This window comes from Eucyclogobius newberryi, unplaced genomic scaffold (assembly GCF_026437365.1).
Source record: "Eucyclogobius newberryi isolate DKJ021-1_F unplaced genomic scaffold, fEucNew1.0.hap1 SCAF_2, whole genome shotgun sequence".
Lineage (NCBI taxonomy): Eukaryota > Metazoa > Chordata > Actinopteri > Gobiiformes > Gobiidae > Eucyclogobius > Eucyclogobius newberryi.
In genome coordinates, this window is record NW_027315834.1 from 5,878,841 (window position 1) to 5,895,782 (window position 16,942).

The 16,942-nt window shown below is 40.7% G+C and overlaps 1 protein-coding gene across 2 annotated transcripts in view; it reads left to right on the forward strand.

Moving 5' to 3' along the window:
* The window catches only part of plxna4 (plexin A4), a 313,531-nt gene that overhangs the window by 253,047 nt on the left and 43,542 nt on the right, over window positions 1–16,942 (forward strand). For both annotated transcript variants that reach the window (XM_072454782.1, XM_072454783.1), the window contains exons 19-22: window positions 410–556; window positions 2,401–2,635; window positions 7,368–7,510; window positions 10,196–10,464. In XM_072454782.1, the coding sequence (XP_072310883.1) occupies window positions 410–556; window positions 2,401–2,635; window positions 7,368–7,510; window positions 10,196–10,464 (794 nt within the window). The remainder of the gene's footprint in view (window positions 1–409; window positions 557–2,400; window positions 2,636–7,367; window positions 7,511–10,195; window positions 10,465–16,942) is intronic.

The window sequence follows — 16,942 nt, forward strand, 5'->3', positions numbered from 1 at the left end:
ACCTGAAAAATCATGATTTGTTTTATTTTTTTAATTTGTATTTATTTTGAATTCATTTGAATGTCTTTATTATTTGAAAAAAAAAACATAATAAACACAAAACAAAACGACCATAGAGTGAAAAACAAAATAACACAAGTAAATATCAGCTAAAAACTAAAAATAAATAAAAACAAAATCACGGCACACATGAATCAGAATAACAGTCCCATTTGGTCCAAAGTCTGTCCAATTGATCCATTTCCAATTTGTCATTTTTTATGTGTGTTTGACATTATTCACCTCGATTATAGAAACAGATAGAACAATACAGTATCTAGATATTTTATATATTTTCCCTGTTATTGAGCAAATCAAGCGTGTTATTTTCACAAGAAACATCCACTACAGCATGTTTGTTTTTTTACAGGGGCGCAACTTTCTCCCCCCAACCAACAGCGGCAACGGGAAGTTAAACTACACTGTTTTCATTGGAGACAAGCCGTGTATGCTCACAGTGTCTGAGACCCAGCTGCTGTGCGAGTCGCCCAACCTGACGGGACGACACAAAGTACTGGTAAGTCATCGTTTATGCTAGCAACTTATTTATTCAACCACACCACAGAATCAGCACCGTACTAACTGTCATGTTACTTTCCCACATCTGGTTGTGTTTCTGTTTTAGAGTTTGAGGATTATTTTAAATCCAGTATTTCTTTTGTTAAATAATACATTCTCTTAGTGATTATTATTATCTATGCGTGACTTAATAGTATCAATATTGTCGTCACTATAGAATGAATAATACAAAATGCAGGATAGACCCAGTAAGTATAGAAATATAAATTATATATCAGAATATTGGACATAAAAAAGTCGAAATTGGGACATTGTATGAACCTCTTGATGAATTAAACTAATATTCAAAGCATCTCACGCACAAAATCAGCTGAGTTTTCGCATTTTTTATTTGTAGGCCTGGATTAAAAACGAATGTCTCTATTGGAAAACACAGACTGCACTTAAAATAAATCTTAAAACTGCATTGAGAAAACCCTGAAGCGCTTTAAAGTCTGCTTAAATGCCATTACAGTGAAAGTGGCAGGATTTAAACTGTCCCATAGCACTTTAAAAATGTTAGAACCTCATGGACACGACCCAAACACTACAGCAGGCCTATAAAACGTTTCGCTGTCATCTGAACCTCTGGAAACCGCTCTGAGTCTGACAGTCTGCGGCCAGCGAAGCCAATGATGCATAATAGATCAACCGAGAGTGGCTTTGTATCCGTCCAGCGTCCACTTCCAGGCCGAGAACATCCCTAATCCGATCAGCAGTTTGGTTCCTGTTATAGCCACAAGCAGACAACAGACAAACAAATGAGAGCCCGCTAAAGAGGAGTAGGCCTCGGCAAACTCAATAAAGACCCCATTTGTGGCTTGTTCTGGGGCCGCTTTGGCTCATTCGCTGCCTGATCCGTACCGCAGGGTCAAGGCGAGGTGGTGAAACGCTGAGCGGAGACATAGACGCGTTACTGCGAGCAATTAGCGAAGGATCTGCCAATGACGTTATCGATAAGGAGAGTTCTATCAAAGTTATTCAGAGCAAACACAAGTTCTCACTGCATTAAATATTGCACGTTTGTCACACTTTTCCAGACGGTGATAGTTAAAGCTTTAAATAAGGTTCATTCATGAAGTACTTTTAAGGTTAATAAGCACTTATAAAACATTTTTCAAGCGTTTATCACTCAACTGTTTAATGAGCATTGTGTTATTGCTCTTGTACATTATTATTATTAACACATACATCTCTTTTGCTGATGGCTTATTAACTTTCTATATGTATTATATGTCATCTACAAATGCTAGCAAATTATTTAAGCTTATTTTAAACAAATAACTGTTACTTATTAATGTCTTATAAATAGTTTACTAAAGAACCTTATTTTAAAGCACTACACAATATTGATGTGATCTTTTTTTACACAGTTTTGATATATAAAATGTGTAAAAATTATATATTCCTCATTAAAATGACAGATTAGCAATTAACTAATTAAATTCAAAATTAATGCAAATTGGCCATTTTCAGATGCTTAAGACATAGAGACAAATAGAAAATAGTCACTTTTTTACTTTTTACCAGCGCTTTTCAAATTTTATTTTAGTCACAACACAATTTTTTGTTACACCGCTCACTAAAATATTACCAAATCATAAAGTGATATATATTGGAGCAAATATTGCATGCCACTGTGTCAGGTTGTTGTAATGGTGATTGTTTTGCTCATAAATGATCAATGATTCTATGAAATCCATGTGTGGACCCTTTAACTTAAATTTGCGATTAACCCCACTGGTTTAGACAACTCCACCATGAATACAAATCTACACTGCTCCTCTCTTTCTCCTGCCCCAGGCTCGCGTTGGCGGCATCGAGTTCTCCCCAGGCGTGGTCCACATCACCTCGGACAGCCCGCTCAGCAGCACGGCCATCATCGGGATCGCTGCAGCCGGCGCCATGCTCATTCTGGCCATCGTCATGGTGCTCATCGCCTACAAGCGCAAGTCCAGAGAGAGCGACCTCACCCTCAAGAGACTGCAGATGCAAATGGACAACCTGGAGTCCCGCGTGGCTCTGGAGTGCAAAGAGGGTAAAAGAGGGGGGAAAGTCAGGGGTTTTGAGCTGTGTAAAAGAGGGCAGAAAGTCAGGGGTTTTGAGCTGTGTAAAAGAGGGCAGAAAGTCAGGGGTTTTGAGCTGTGTAAAAGAGGGCAGAAAGTCAGGGGTTTTGAGCTGTGTAAAAGAGGGCGGAAAGTCAGGGGTTTTGACATGTGTGAAAGAGGAGGGAAGTCAGGGGTTTTGAGCTGTGTAAAAGAGGGCAGAAAGTCAGGGGTTTTGAGCTGTGTAAAAGAGGGCGGAAAGTCAGGGGTTTTGACATGTGTGAAAGAGGAGGGAAAGTCAGGGGTTTTGATCTGTGTGAAAGGGGTGGGAAAGTCAGGGGTTTTGATCTGTGTGAAAGGGGTGGGAAAGTCAGGGGTTTTGAGCTGTGTAAAAGAGGGGGAAGTCAGGGGTTTTGACCTGTGTAAAAGAGGGAGAAAGTCAGGGGTTTTGAGCTATGTAAAAGAGGGGGAAAGTCAGGGGTTTTGACCTGTATAAAAGATGGGGGAAGTCAGGGTTTTTGAGCTGTGTAAAAGAGGGGGGGAAATCAGGGGTTTTGAGCTGTGTAAAAGATGGCGGAAGTCAGGGTTTTTGAGCTGTGTAAAAGAGGGGGGGAAATCAGGGGTTTTGAGCTGTGTAAAAGAGGGAGAAAGTCAGGGGTTTTGAGCTGTGTAAAAGATGGCGGAAGTCAGGGTTTTTGAGCTGTGTAAAAGAGGGGGGAAGTCAGGGGTTTTGAGCTATGTAAAAGAGGGAGAAAGTCAGGGGTTTTGACCTGTATAAAAGATGGGGGAAGTCAGGGTTTTTGAGCTGTGTAAAAGAGGGGGGGAATCAGGGGTTTTGACCTGTGTAAAAGAGAGGGGAAAGTCAGGGGTTTTGAGCTGTGTAAAAGAGGGCGGAAAGTCAGGGGTTTTGATCTGTGTGAAAGGGGTGGGAGAGTCAGGGGTTTTGAGCTGTGTAAAAGAGGGGGAAGTCAGGGGTTTTGACCTGTGTAAAAGATGGCTGAAGTCAGGGTTTTTGAGCTGTGTAAAAGTGTGGGGGGGAAATCAGGGGTTTTGAGCTGTGTAAAAGAGGGAGAAAGTCAGGGGTTTTGAGCTGTGTAAAAGAGGGGAAAGTCAGGGGTTTTGACCTGTGTAAAAGATGGCGGAAGTCAGGGTTTTTGAGCTGTGTAAAAGAGGGGGGGAAATCAGGGGTTTTGAGCTGTGTAAAAGAGGGAGAAAGTCAGGGTTTTTGAGCTGTGTAAAAGATGGCGGAAGTCAGGGTTTTTGAGCTGTGTAAAAGAGGGGGGAAGTCAGGGGTTTTGAGCTATGTAAAAGAGGGGGAAAGTCAGGGGTTTTGACCTGTATAAAAGATGGGGGGAGTCAGGGTTTTTGAGCTGTGTAAAAGAGGGGGGGAATCAGGGGTTTTGACCTGTGTAAAATAGGGTGGAAATTCAGGGTTTTGAGCTGTGTAAAAGAGGGGGAAGTCAGGGGTTTTGACCTGTGTAAAAAATTGGGGAAAGTCAGGGGCTTTGAGCTGTGTAAAAGAGGGGGGAAGTCAGCGGTTTTGACCTGTATAAAAGATGGGGGAAGTCAGGGTTTTTTGAGCTGTGTAAAAGAGGGGGGGAATCAGGGGTTTTGAGCTGTGTAAAAGAGGGGAGGAAATCAGGGGTTTTCAGCTGTGTAAAAGAGGGGGAAAGTCAGGGGTTTTGACCTGTGTAAAAGAGGGGGAAAGTCAGGGGTTTTGACCTGTGTAAAAGAGGGGGAAAGTCAGGGGTTTTGACCTGTGTAAAAGAGGGGGGAAAGTCAGGGGGTTTGACCTGTGTAAAAGAGGGGGAAAGTCAGGGGTTTTGACCTGTGTAAAAGAGGGGGGAAGTCAGGGGTTTTGACCTGTATAAAAGATGGGGGAAGTCAGGGTTTTTGAGCTGTGTAAAAGAGGGGGGGAATCAGGGGTTTTGACCTGTGTAAAAGAGAGGGGAAAGTCAGGGGTTTTGAGCTGTGTAAAAGAGGGCGGAAAGTCAGGGGTTTTGATCTGTGTGAAAGGGGTGGGAGAGTCAGGGGTTTTGAGCTGTGTAAAAGAGGGGGAAGTCAGGGGTTTTGACCTGTGTAAAAGATGGCTGAAGTCAGGGTTTTTGAGCTGTGTAAAAGTGGGGGGGAATCAGGGGTTTTGAGCTGTGTAAAAGAGGGAGAAAGTCAGGGGTTTTGAGCTGTGTAAAAGAGGGGGAAGTCAGGGGTTTTGACCTGTGTAAAAGATGGCGGAAGTCAGGGTTTTTGAGCTGTGTAAAAGAGGGGGGGAAATCAGGGTTTTTGAGCTGTGTAAAAGAGGGAGAAAGTCAGGGGTTTTGAGCTGTGTAAAAGATGGCGGAAGTCAGGGTTTTTGAGCTGTGTAAAAGAGGGGGGAAGTCAGGGGTTTTGAGCTATGTAAAAGAGGGGGAAAGTCAGGGGTTTTGACCTGTATAAAAGATGGGGGGAGTCAGGGTTTTTGAGCTGTGTAAAAGAGGGGGGGAATCAGGGGTTTTGACCTGTGTAAAAGAGAGGGGAAAGTCAGGGGTTTTGAGCTGTGTAAAAGAGGGCGGAAAGTCAGGGGTTTTGATCTGTGTGAAAGGGGTGGGAGAGTCAGGGGTTTTGAGCTGTGTAAAAGAGGGGGAAGTCAGGGGTTTTGACCTGTGTAAAAGATGGCTGAAGTCAGGGTTTTTGAGCTGTGTAAAAGTGGGGGGGGAATCAGGGGTTTTGAGCTGTGTAAAAGAGGGAGAAAGTCAGGGGTTTTGAGCTGTGTAAAAGATGGCGGAAGTCAGGGTTTTTGAGCTGTGTAAAATAGGGGGGGGAATCAGGGGTTTTGAGCTGTGTAAAAGAGGGGGAAAGTCAGGGTTTTTGAGCTGTGTAAAAGAGGGGGGAAGTCAGGGGTTTTGAGCTATGTAAAAGAGGGGGAAAGTCAGGGGTTTTGACCTGTATAAAAGATGGGGGAAGTCAGGGTTTTTGAGCTGTGTAAAAGAGGGGGGGAATCAGGGGTTTTGACCTGTGTAAAAGAGAGGGGAAAGTCAGGGGTTTGAGCTGTGTAAAAGAGGGGGGAAGTCAGGGTGTTTGAGCTGTGTAAAAGAGGGGGGAAGTCAGGGTGTTTGAGCTGTGTAAAAGAGGGGGGAAGTCAGGGGTTTTGAACTATGTAAAAGAGGGGGAAAGTCAGCGGTTTTGACCTGTATAAAAGATGGGGGAAGTCAGGGTTTTTTGAGCTGTGTAAAAGAGGGGGGGGCATCAGGGGTTTTGAGCTGTGTAAAAGAGGGAGAAAGTCAGGGGTTTTGACCTGTGTAAAAGAGGGGGGGGGGAGTCAGGGGTTTTGACCTGTGTAAAAGAGGGCGGAAAGTCAGGGGTTTTTACCTGTGTAAAACAGGGGGGGAAGTCAGGGGTTTTGACCTGTGTAAAATAGGGGGGGGAAGTCAGGGTTTTGAGCTGTGTAAACGAGGGGGAAGTCAGGGGTTTTGACCTGTGTAAAAAATGGGGGAAAGTCAGGGGCTTTGAGCTGTGTAAAAGAGGGGGGAAGTCAGCGGTTTTGACCTGTATAAAAGATGGGGGAAGTCAGGGTTTTTTGAGCTGTGTAAAAGAGGGGGGGAATCAGGGGTTTTGAGCTGTGTAAAAGAGGGGAGGAAATCAGGGGTTTTCAGCTGTGTAAAAGAGGGGGAAAGTCAGGGGTTTTGACCTGTGTAAAAGAGGGGGAAAGTCAGGGGTTTTGACCTGTGTAAAAGAGGGGGAAAGTCAGGGGTTTTGACCTGTGTAAAAGAGGGGGGAAAGTCAGGGGGTTTGACCTGTGTAAAAGAGGGGGAAAGTCAGGGGTTTTGACCTGTGTAAAAGAGGGGGAAAGTCAGGGGTTTTGACCTGTGTAAAAGAGGGGGGAAAGTCAGGGGGTTTGACCTGTATAAAAGAGGGGGGGAAGTCAGGGGTTTTGGCAAGACTCTCTTTTTAAAATCTTTTGTTTTTTGGTTGTTTAGCTCTCTCAACATTAAAGCTTTCATGTGTCCAATCAGCATGGAAAGATGTTTTATTATTTCATTGGTTCATTTTTCATACAGGACATTGTAACTTCAAATGCTGTTTTATCCATATGTGTTTTTCTTCCACAGAGACAGAACGATCTGCCCTTAAAGGCAAATTTGGCAGATTTACAGTCAAATCCTAAATCAGATGTCTCAAATCCCATTTGTAGATGTTTTTGTATCTAATCTGCAACAAAATGACGCAAGCAATTGAAATCTGGCTCTGTCTGTTCAGATTTATATGTCCCAAATATCATAAAATGCCTCATTTCTATATGAAAACAATACATGATTAAAAACTTGCAATGCATTTTCCCCTTACATTTAGTGTCAGATGTTTTCTTATTCACCTGCAGTGTCATGTATTAAGTAACAAATGCATTTATAGTCTGATAGATTTGAAAACAGCGGCTGTGGATATTGTGGTGTATCAAGAAGAAGCTTTATTTTTTGTCTTGTTCAATACAATTCAGCCCTGCTTTAGCCTGGTTTAGGTTTTGTACTTGGTCAGAGTTGCATATGACTTTGTATCATGAAAATATCAAATTTAATACATTTATTCCGACATGGTTTTGTTGAGATTTAGGTACCTGCGTTGAATATTTCTCTTCCAAACACATAATTCTCGAGTGGGACTTGTTTGAGAGTGACTATATCAGATATCGGGATGATTCATCTGACAGTTTGTAATGGACTTGTTCTCACATCGCTTTATTGTCTTGTTCAGCGTTTGCCGAGCTGCAGACGGACATCCACGAGCTGACCAGTGATCTGGACGGAGCAGGGATACCGTTCCTGGACTACAGAACGTACACCATGAGAGTGCTCTTCCCCGGGATCGAAGAACACCCTGTGCTTAAAGATCTGGAGGTAACTTTAGACATTTCTTACTCACAGCAGTTCAACTCAAATTGACTTCATGCTTTAATTCAGAAAACACTTTGAACACACATTTTGAACAGTTGTGATTACGTTGTAGACTTAGGGTTAGATTTTGGGGTTGTTTTTCTACTATAGTGGTGGAAAGTGACAAAGTACAAAAGTAAAAGTTCTGTAGTAAAATGTTTAGGTAAAGTCTGTACTTTAATCAAGTACATTTTACAGTGCATATTTTTACATTTACGTTGGTTGTAAAGTTTTTTTACTCTATAATACTATTTTTTCACCTCATTTTTGCTAACGTGTATTGCTCATGTATCAGTACTTTTACTCAAGTAACAAAATGAAGCACAAATTCTCTTTTAATAGTAACAAGTGTCTCAAAAACGTGCACTGTAGAGAGAATAACCTACCAAAATCTCAATAAAAATGCTCGGATGATTACGACTTTCGCGTTTTATGTTGTTGTTTTGTTCTATTATTACACAAGTGCGTACCCATTCTTCAGTCCCAATCAAATGCTAATGCAATTACCCTCATTTGAAAAGATGGCACAAGGCGCAGGCCAATGAACAATGTGGAGGGTCACAGTAGGTAAAAATTGATGCCGAAGTTGTTTGTGTCGCGGCGGGGTAAACAAAAGCCTTTTGACAGCTGACAACACTCTTTCAACTGCAAACATGGCGGCCTCCAAATTGAGATCACACTCATTCATTTCTTCAATTGCATTCAACGTTGAGCTGTGTTTTTTGCAAAGCTCAAACACAATTTAGGAGTAAATCAGGTAGGAAAGAAAAAAGCGAGCCATGTTTCCCAGTAGTGACATTGATCGACAGCTATAATTGAGCTGGTCGTCTTTGCCCATTAAAAGAATGATGGACTCCCGTTTTAGTGGCCTCAGGGTTGGCCACTCTGTCCCTGATGAGAAATTTCAAGTAATAAGCGGTATTAATTATGTTTTAATTGGTATAAATGCCGAACTGCAGCAGCAACACATAATAGAGGCCTAATGGAAAAGCAGCAGGCTTGTCATCGCTGCTCGATGGCTGCCTTAATTGTTATTGATGTGTCAGAGAAAGCAAGGCAGGCTTGGACTTGAATTAAACTAGCCAGGACTGGCACGCACGCTGTAAAAATATATTTAAAAAAAATTGTGATTAAGAACAACAATTTATAGTTATATGCGTCCTAGTTCAGTGCCACAAACAGTACTTAAACAAACCTTATATTTCACTTTTTTCTTTTATCAACATGGTTTTCTTTATTTGATCAAGTTTGTTGTCAACTAAATTCTCAATTGTTTTTTATCTAAATAATGACTAAATTGTAACAGAGAATCTTTGGGTTAATGGGCTTTTCTGCCATTTGAGATATGGTGTTTCCAAGTGTTTTTGTGCTGTTTTGCATTCTGCTACATTCTTTTCTGATGATGATTAAGTCTCTTTTATTGTTTTTTTTAATAAGAAAGAATCCTAATCAAACAGTGCTTAGGTGGGAAATGAATAGGCAACTCTCGGCCCAATTGCTTAACCCACTGCACCACTTTCTTCCCCCAACCTTCCACAACATTCTGTCAGCTCTTCATGTTCGGAACTGGAAAACAAATGTGATCGTTTATGCTTGGGTGGGTGCTTTTCCGTCTTGTCTGTTCCTGTAACTATAATGTTAATGCACCAAGAGGTGAATCCTTACAATTCAGACTTGCAATTTAACAATAGCTCCTGTCAGATTTACAATGCACTCCAGCAGGAAGCCACAAAAAAAACAGATGCACGCTGACAGCTGCATCGGTCCGAAGAGAGCCTGTCGTAGCGAGTGCTCTTGACAGAAATCTCCATAGGTAGGTAGACGCTACTTAAACATGAAAGGGAGAGCCGTGTGCCAAGTGCGACTTGTTTAAAGTTTGTCTCAGATGAGAGAAATGCACACCAACGATCTGGCTTTTAACTCGGCGTTGTAAAACAGAGCGCCATCAAAAGGATTTAACGGTTCCTCAAGAGGCGTCCCGTTTCATATCTTTTGCTTAACATCAGAGCAAACAATAAACGTTCATCTCGTTACATCTCGAAGCGTTTTATACAATGTGATCCTGTACAAATGGCCAGCAGGCTGCGTTCATGTCAACATTTCTGAATGATGAATGAGGAACTGCTTTGGTTTTGTCTATATTCATCTTGTGGTTTAATACATCCTGTTGAGCCTAAGAGCACGGATTTGAATGAACCACGACAACAGAAGGTTATGCCATGATAAACCGCTGTCTCGCTAGTAAAAATGCAGTGTTTTACTTAAGTTTTACCCTTAGAAGAATAGGGAATGTACACAATTGAACCTGCACAAAGGTCAAGGGAATATGCAAAAAAATATAACTTAAGGCTGAAATACATGTCTGGCCCGCTGATGGTGTATTACTTTTTTAGTCTCTTGCACTGTTGAATGATGGGTATTTAATGTATTCTGTACATAGTATTGGTGTTGTCCTCCTCAAAGAGACAGTGAAGTATTATTAGTCTCTTGTATTCATCACTTTGTACTTTATTTGTACCTAACATGCTTCACACTCTGACAACAGTTTCCTGACTTCTATTGGATTACGTTCCTATCTTTGGCCCTTTGAATCAAATCTTTTTTGTGTGTTTTCGGTTTCAAATGAACTGCTCTGTTGTTCATCGACAGGTGCCGGGATACCGCCAGGAGCAGGTGGAAAAGGGACTGAAACTCTTTGGCCAGCTCATTAACAACAAGGTGTACCTGCTCTGCTTCATCCGCACTCTGGAGGCGCAGCGGGGCTTCTCCATGCGGGACAGGGGCAACGTGGCCTCGCTCATTATGACGGTGCTTCAGAGCAAACTGGAGTACGCCACCGATGTCCTCAAGCACCTGCTGTCCGACCTCATAGACCGCAACCTGGAGAGCAAGAACCACCCCAAGCTACTACTGCGCAGGTGAGCTTCATGAACAAAAGCGCCTTTCAATATCAGTCGGGGCACCAATCTGCGGGGCACCAATCTGTTCTCCTCAGCGCTTTGGAACGGTTTGAAATGAATACAGAACAAAGTTTATATATATGTATATGTATGTAAAAGTCCTTTCCACGGCATAATGACTGAGGGGCGAATACTCTTCCCCGTGTCGGAGTGTTCAACAGCCTAATAGTTGTCTTTCTATATTATCAGCTTTTGGGACCAAGCAGTTGTTCATACACAAAAGCATGAATCGTTTTGTATACCACTTCATAAAAAAACATATTGGTGACACTTTATTTTAGGGTACACTTATGATCTTAATTTGCATACTGTAAGTGGTTAATTTGTTTTTGTTTGACCCTTATGAATGTCTTACTCTGCATATCCTTGTTTTACTGCTAATTAAACATTGACTTATTTGCTAATAAGAAACTTCTATTTTATTACTATAAATAACAAAATTCCATGTATTTCTAGTCCAACCAAAAAAAATGATTTCATGGGGCACCAGTCCTTATTATCATAATTAAGGCAGAACAAATGCAAATGAAAACAGAATGAACCACTTTCACATATGCAAATGAGCAGAAAGTAAACACCCTAAAATAAAGATTGCGTTTCATTGTGGTACTGTACACTCTCCTACACTGTCTTTTCCTCCAGCAACAGGAATCCCCCCCATGACCTTGAATAACTGTCTCAGAGTACATCGCAGTGCATATCATTAGGAAAAATAATTATGAGTAATTAGCACTGCAGCTCCTTTTAAATAGCGTAGCGGAAAACTGGAACAGGATAAGATGTAGCTTGAATACATCCAAACACTGCGCAGTTAAACACATTCCGGGCATGAGTTTGGCTTCGTACCATTGGATGTGTTTAGTTAGAATATTATGGATCCCGATGAAATGAATGCACGGTATTTCCAGTAGCTTGAGGGTTTTAGTCGAGCCATCCACAAATGATCTGACAGCCATTTCACAGACTTCCATTTTTCCGTCTCATTTCAATTAAAACTCTTAATCTCCCTTTGGCTAAAGACGATCCCACTCAGTAGAGACACAAACTGAGCACTTTAGTGGCATACATTTCAAATTGAGCTGGAGTACTTAGGACTTGATATTAACAGTGGACCAATCTCATCTGACCTCGGAAGCTAAGCAGTTGTTGTGTCCTTAGGCATGGAACTGAACTCACCTTGAATCGGACGTTTTTTAAACCCTTTAAAAGTGTGTGTACAAAAATGGAAATTGGAATTAAGCTCAGGCTATCCCAAAATGTGAAATATCAAGGGGCTTTTGGCAAATGGAACCCTAGTGGATATGAGCGCCTGGACTAACTGGATTACTCCAAATAGAGCTGGGTTTGAAGACATATTGACATTTTATTTTACATTATGTGTTTATTTAATAGGAGATTCTGAAAGCCAAGAGAAAGAAACGTTGACCCCTCAATAGTTTTTAATTTTATATACAAAAATTATTACATAATTTACCAAACAAATATGATTTTTTTATTAAATGCAAATACAATTGTAAGGCAAGAAATCTGTAATATTGTTTTTACATATTTTTCAATAATTGTTGCTTTTGTTACTGTTGCAAAGCTAAAAAAATATATTTAAAAAATGCATTTACTTTTGATTGTTATATGCTATTTGCCTCAAATATTTTGATACACCGAGTATGGAGTGGAGAACTGACGCACAAAATTGTAACACAACTTTGAGGGTTGCAGGTTCAAGTCCTACCAGAGCTCCAACAACTGCCAATTCACCATACAACTGTTTTAAAGTGGCAATGACTGTGCAGGCAAAATAAACGACAATTTGACTCTAATAAATCATTTTACATATTGATGCAGCTAGTTAAAATCCTAAGTGGCTTGTAATATATACTTCAATTAACACTAAATAAAATTAACCACATTGAACAGAGAGTCAAAATGCTGTTGTCGACCCACAGCAGCAGCAGCAGGAGCGGTCGACGGCAGTTACGTTCAGCGCGTCGTAAAAACATGTCGAAATCCGCTCAGTGACTCGGGCTAAGATTTATGTCGTCTGCACGCGAGTTTTGATTCATTGCCTCCAGAGTTTACCAAGCTGTGGCACGGGCAATAAACAATGGAGAAGGCCCTGATGCTTGCTCCAGATACTACAGAGAGATGCTACGTGCGGTGCAGACAGGACGAGCTTTCAAGGACAAAGGAGATGTTCAGCACTGTGTCATCACCACAATCTGTACAGCAGCGGCGTGCAGGCAGGGGCTCAGATCTGTGTGCGGATTGGGTATTTATCAGAAAACTGAACAGTGTGTGATAAAGATTCTGCATCTAAACCTTTTTCTGAGGTGACAAAGAAAGCATATAAGATACAATAAATTCAGGCATGTGGCATAGTGGCAGAAAATCAATCTCTCAATACGTTTCGCATTGTTCGCGTTGTCCCGATAACGATATTCAGATGATCTTTTTACATTGCATGAGTAATGTGCTCGAATGAGTCTGAAAATGTCTCTGTTGAGGATCAAGTATTGCCGAAATATCTTTGTACCCTTGTTTGGGCGATTGCTGTGTCTTTTTGAGGTTATTTTTAATTGTTTTTAAGGACACATGTTTATGCAAAATGTACTTTTGTTGTTCTTACATCGTTCCCTCATCAAAAAACATAACTGAAGTTGTGTTTAGCTTCATTCACACATGTTGCTAAATCTTGGAAAAAATAATTTTATCTTTCTGTGTTGTTTTTAAGTCCATAAATCATCCCCAGACTCGTTCTGAAGTTTCTGACTCAAATCACATTCATTACAACTGCGTGCCTTCATTAGCATGTCGGGGTAAAGCTAGCTTTTGGTTCTTTCCCCATGGTAATGATCTCAGGTGCCAGTAGATGCCAGTAGAGCGCTAACACAGATCCTGATGAGGGATCACCTCAAAGATAGAAAGTAAATACCTTAATACCTTATTTTAAATTCCAGCCGCAAGGGCATCTGACATAAAGGTTGACTACTGAATTAGACTGGCTTACATATGTCAAGTCTAAATAAGTAAAAGGAAAAGACGAAATATAAAGATTTGATTGATTCATATTTTAATTTTTAATTTCAGATTTGACAGGGATGGGACAGGATCGCGCGATATAAATTTATGACGTGGAAAATGATCTTGTGAGATTATTTGTTTGCTGACAGAAGCTGTAATTAAATAAAAAGCAGTTCTACAGTGATTGCAAAAATATCCATTCAAACACATTCTGTCTCGTTCCCTATTATTCAACGTAAAGTAGAAATCTGGGCCGACCTACAGTTGGAAACAGTGGATGCTGACAAGATTGCTGTATTTTTTGACAGTTGTACATTTACATTGAGTTTGTATTTTCTTTAACCTTATAACAATAGTTTTTTTTGTCCACTCTTCATGGAGATACGATTGTTTTGTCAGCAATGTTCGACAAAATGGCATAAGAATGTGCATCGAGCCAAGCACCAGACTCCACCAAACCAAAAGTAACGGCTGTAAATGAAGTTTATTTTGTGAAATATTAAAGGCAATCATTTTTTTATATTTTTATTCAATTTTTAAACTACATTGTCACAAGCCATAGACAGAGAACAAACATTTTACATAATCCTAAATATGTAGTTCACCGTGATCAAAATTATCAAATCAAATCCGAATGTAATTTTATCCATTTTGGGCTTGTCTGTTATAATTTGGGTCCATTCCTTGATTGTCGGCTCAGCTTTACTCTTTTCAGTGCCGAGAGAACCAAAGTTTGCCGAGTTAATGTTCAGTCCGTCCATAATGATGGCTTCCGTTCTGTAGTTGTCAGAACATCGCAAGCAGAGCGAGGAAGCTGGAACATGTTTACCACAAACGCACGGCTGCTTTGATTGCCAATTTGTCCCGGACGTCACCGTGATGGGCAGTGATCAGATCGTCTTCATCTCTCCTCCTCCTGCTCAGATCCGCTTGTTAGTACGTCCACATCCCAGCATGCATTTCAGATGTGATGTGTGCAGCCCCGCCCTGCAGTGTGGGCTGACTGGCATCTCTTCTCAAAATAACCCAGAATGTGGCTGAAATGTCGACCTGAGAACGTGACACTTGAATCTGGGTTTGGATAAGGGATTCAGGATGTTACAAAGAACATTCAACAACAATAGTGTCAAATCATTCGGGAGCATCGGGGCAAAGCTTCTGGTTTTGATTCCCAGATGTTTTTTTTAATTAATCTTAAAATATGTACTTTCAAGTCAAGTACCGGTAATATATTTGAACACAATACATTTGACTCTAACCCTTATTTTGACAGTCTATAGTGTAGTTAGGTGTTCTACCGCTAACTTACAAATATAAACCCTTCCTGGATTGTAAAATTCCCTGTGGAACTTTGCTCTAAATTCCTCGTCATTTTTTTCTGACTCCATTTTGATTTTCTATTTGCAGTTTCTAATCATTGTCAGGAAAATGTCATGTTTTTACAAGTCAAATTCACAATTCACAATTATAACAGCAAAAAACCTTCAAATAAAGTATGTAGTCAGGCGTTCCCTCATCAGGTTTTAGTGTTAACACGCCATCACGCAGAGGGAATAACCAAAGCAAACTTACCCCCAACATGCTAATAAAACAATTTGAGGCAGAAATGCTCAGAACAAGTCCGGTGACGATTTATAGACTTGAAAACAGCACCTTCAGATTTCTGACGTCACAAATTTGGGTCAATTTGAAACCATTGTTTTTGTGAGGCTTGAAAACAGTGAGAATGAAACGAGTGTGAATGAAGCTTAAAGGCATAATGGCCGATTTTTTGCCGATTTGAGAACTGAAGTGGACCTACACAAGAGCATCGCATCTCTCGTCTCCCGTAGATTTCGGTCTCTTCTGAGTCAGCTCGAACTGTCTTTCTCTGTCTTAATTTTGTCCCGTACACTGAGGGAACTATATTATGATAGATCCATGCGCTTAGGCACGCGGAAACGTGGGGACGAGCCGCACGCGGCTGAAGGTGAGCGGTAGGTGCGTTTTATGATTGATACGTGGCAGGACTAATCAGAAGTCCACGCCACGAGGAAATGAGACTCACCATCCACCTGCGCGCCGGCGCGCATTTTCCATATCTCAAATATTCTGTTACATCATCACTTTTATTTCCGTGGTCAATACCAGCAAGCCATACATCATTTTAAAGGTTATTTTCTCAACAAAACAAATATTTCATTGATTCACATTGAATAATATGCCCCAAGAAGCAATTACCCATAGTTTGTGAGAAAGTCTCAACTTTTACAAACATGTCCTACCTGTTTGCTGTTTATGGCGGACGAAACGGCTTTAATTCTGTACATCCTTGTGCTCAGTCTCTCCAAAAGGAACCATTGAAAGACAATATCCACTTGTATTTTTCCTGAAGTTATCCGATTTTGAGATATTGTCAAGTAAACAAAGTTTTCTTCTTTGACGATGGTCAGGATTAAGGCTCGTCCGGCGCATTTCTCCGTCCATAACAAATGCCCTGTTTGACTTATAATATGGTGTTTGGCATCAATCCTTTCTTCAGACTGTTACCTACAGAATGAGACCATCCACCAATTTTTCTGTCGACGGGTTTGTTTTCTAGAGCCTCCGGAGGAAAAAAAATGCGCCGCTTCCGACGCACATGGTTTGTTGTTGGCATCAAGATAGCGCTGCATGCTAGCGACAGCCGACTTTGATTGACATATTATTCTAGCCAATAAGAATAGCTTTAGAATGGTGGGCGGGTTTATTCACACAGAATCATCTGTATTTTCGTGCGTAAGGCTGTCAGAGCCTAGATTTTTGTGCAGGAGGCGGCTAGATTTTACGCATAACGTTTTCTGATTTTATTTGCCTTTTGGACGCGCATTTTGTTAGATATATGTATTATTATACCAATACAAAAATAAAATAAAAATATTATTAATTTGTTTTTGTTTTTTTTACCCTCTATATGGGAAATTCATGGGTAAACTCATATTTACACATTTTCACATATATTGTTTTTAGCAGCTATAATTTGTATTAGTGGCCTACAAAACATCAAAATGTATGTTTTATGATCATAGAGGAGCTAAAATTGTAATAAAACAGTTTGGAACACCTGGCACATATTTGGATCACTTGTTCCGAATATACTTTTTGATACAAAAAGGTCAACAGCACCAAAATGCCTGTTCCTAGAGATCTGAAACTTTACACAGTTGTTGTCAACAAGATAAACATCATGTACAGTGAACAGCATAAGCACACAATGCAGTATGTCATGCTCAGGACCATTACAAATTGACAATATTCGGGCGAGACTAAAAAAAGGATGTTTGGTTTATGTTTGGGCTTCTATAGTGTAAGTTCTGAAGCCCTGACAGTGTTCATGTGCACATCTGCAGAAACTAGAAGGCCTAAGCTTTCTAATGATGCATCACACTTGCATGTGGAA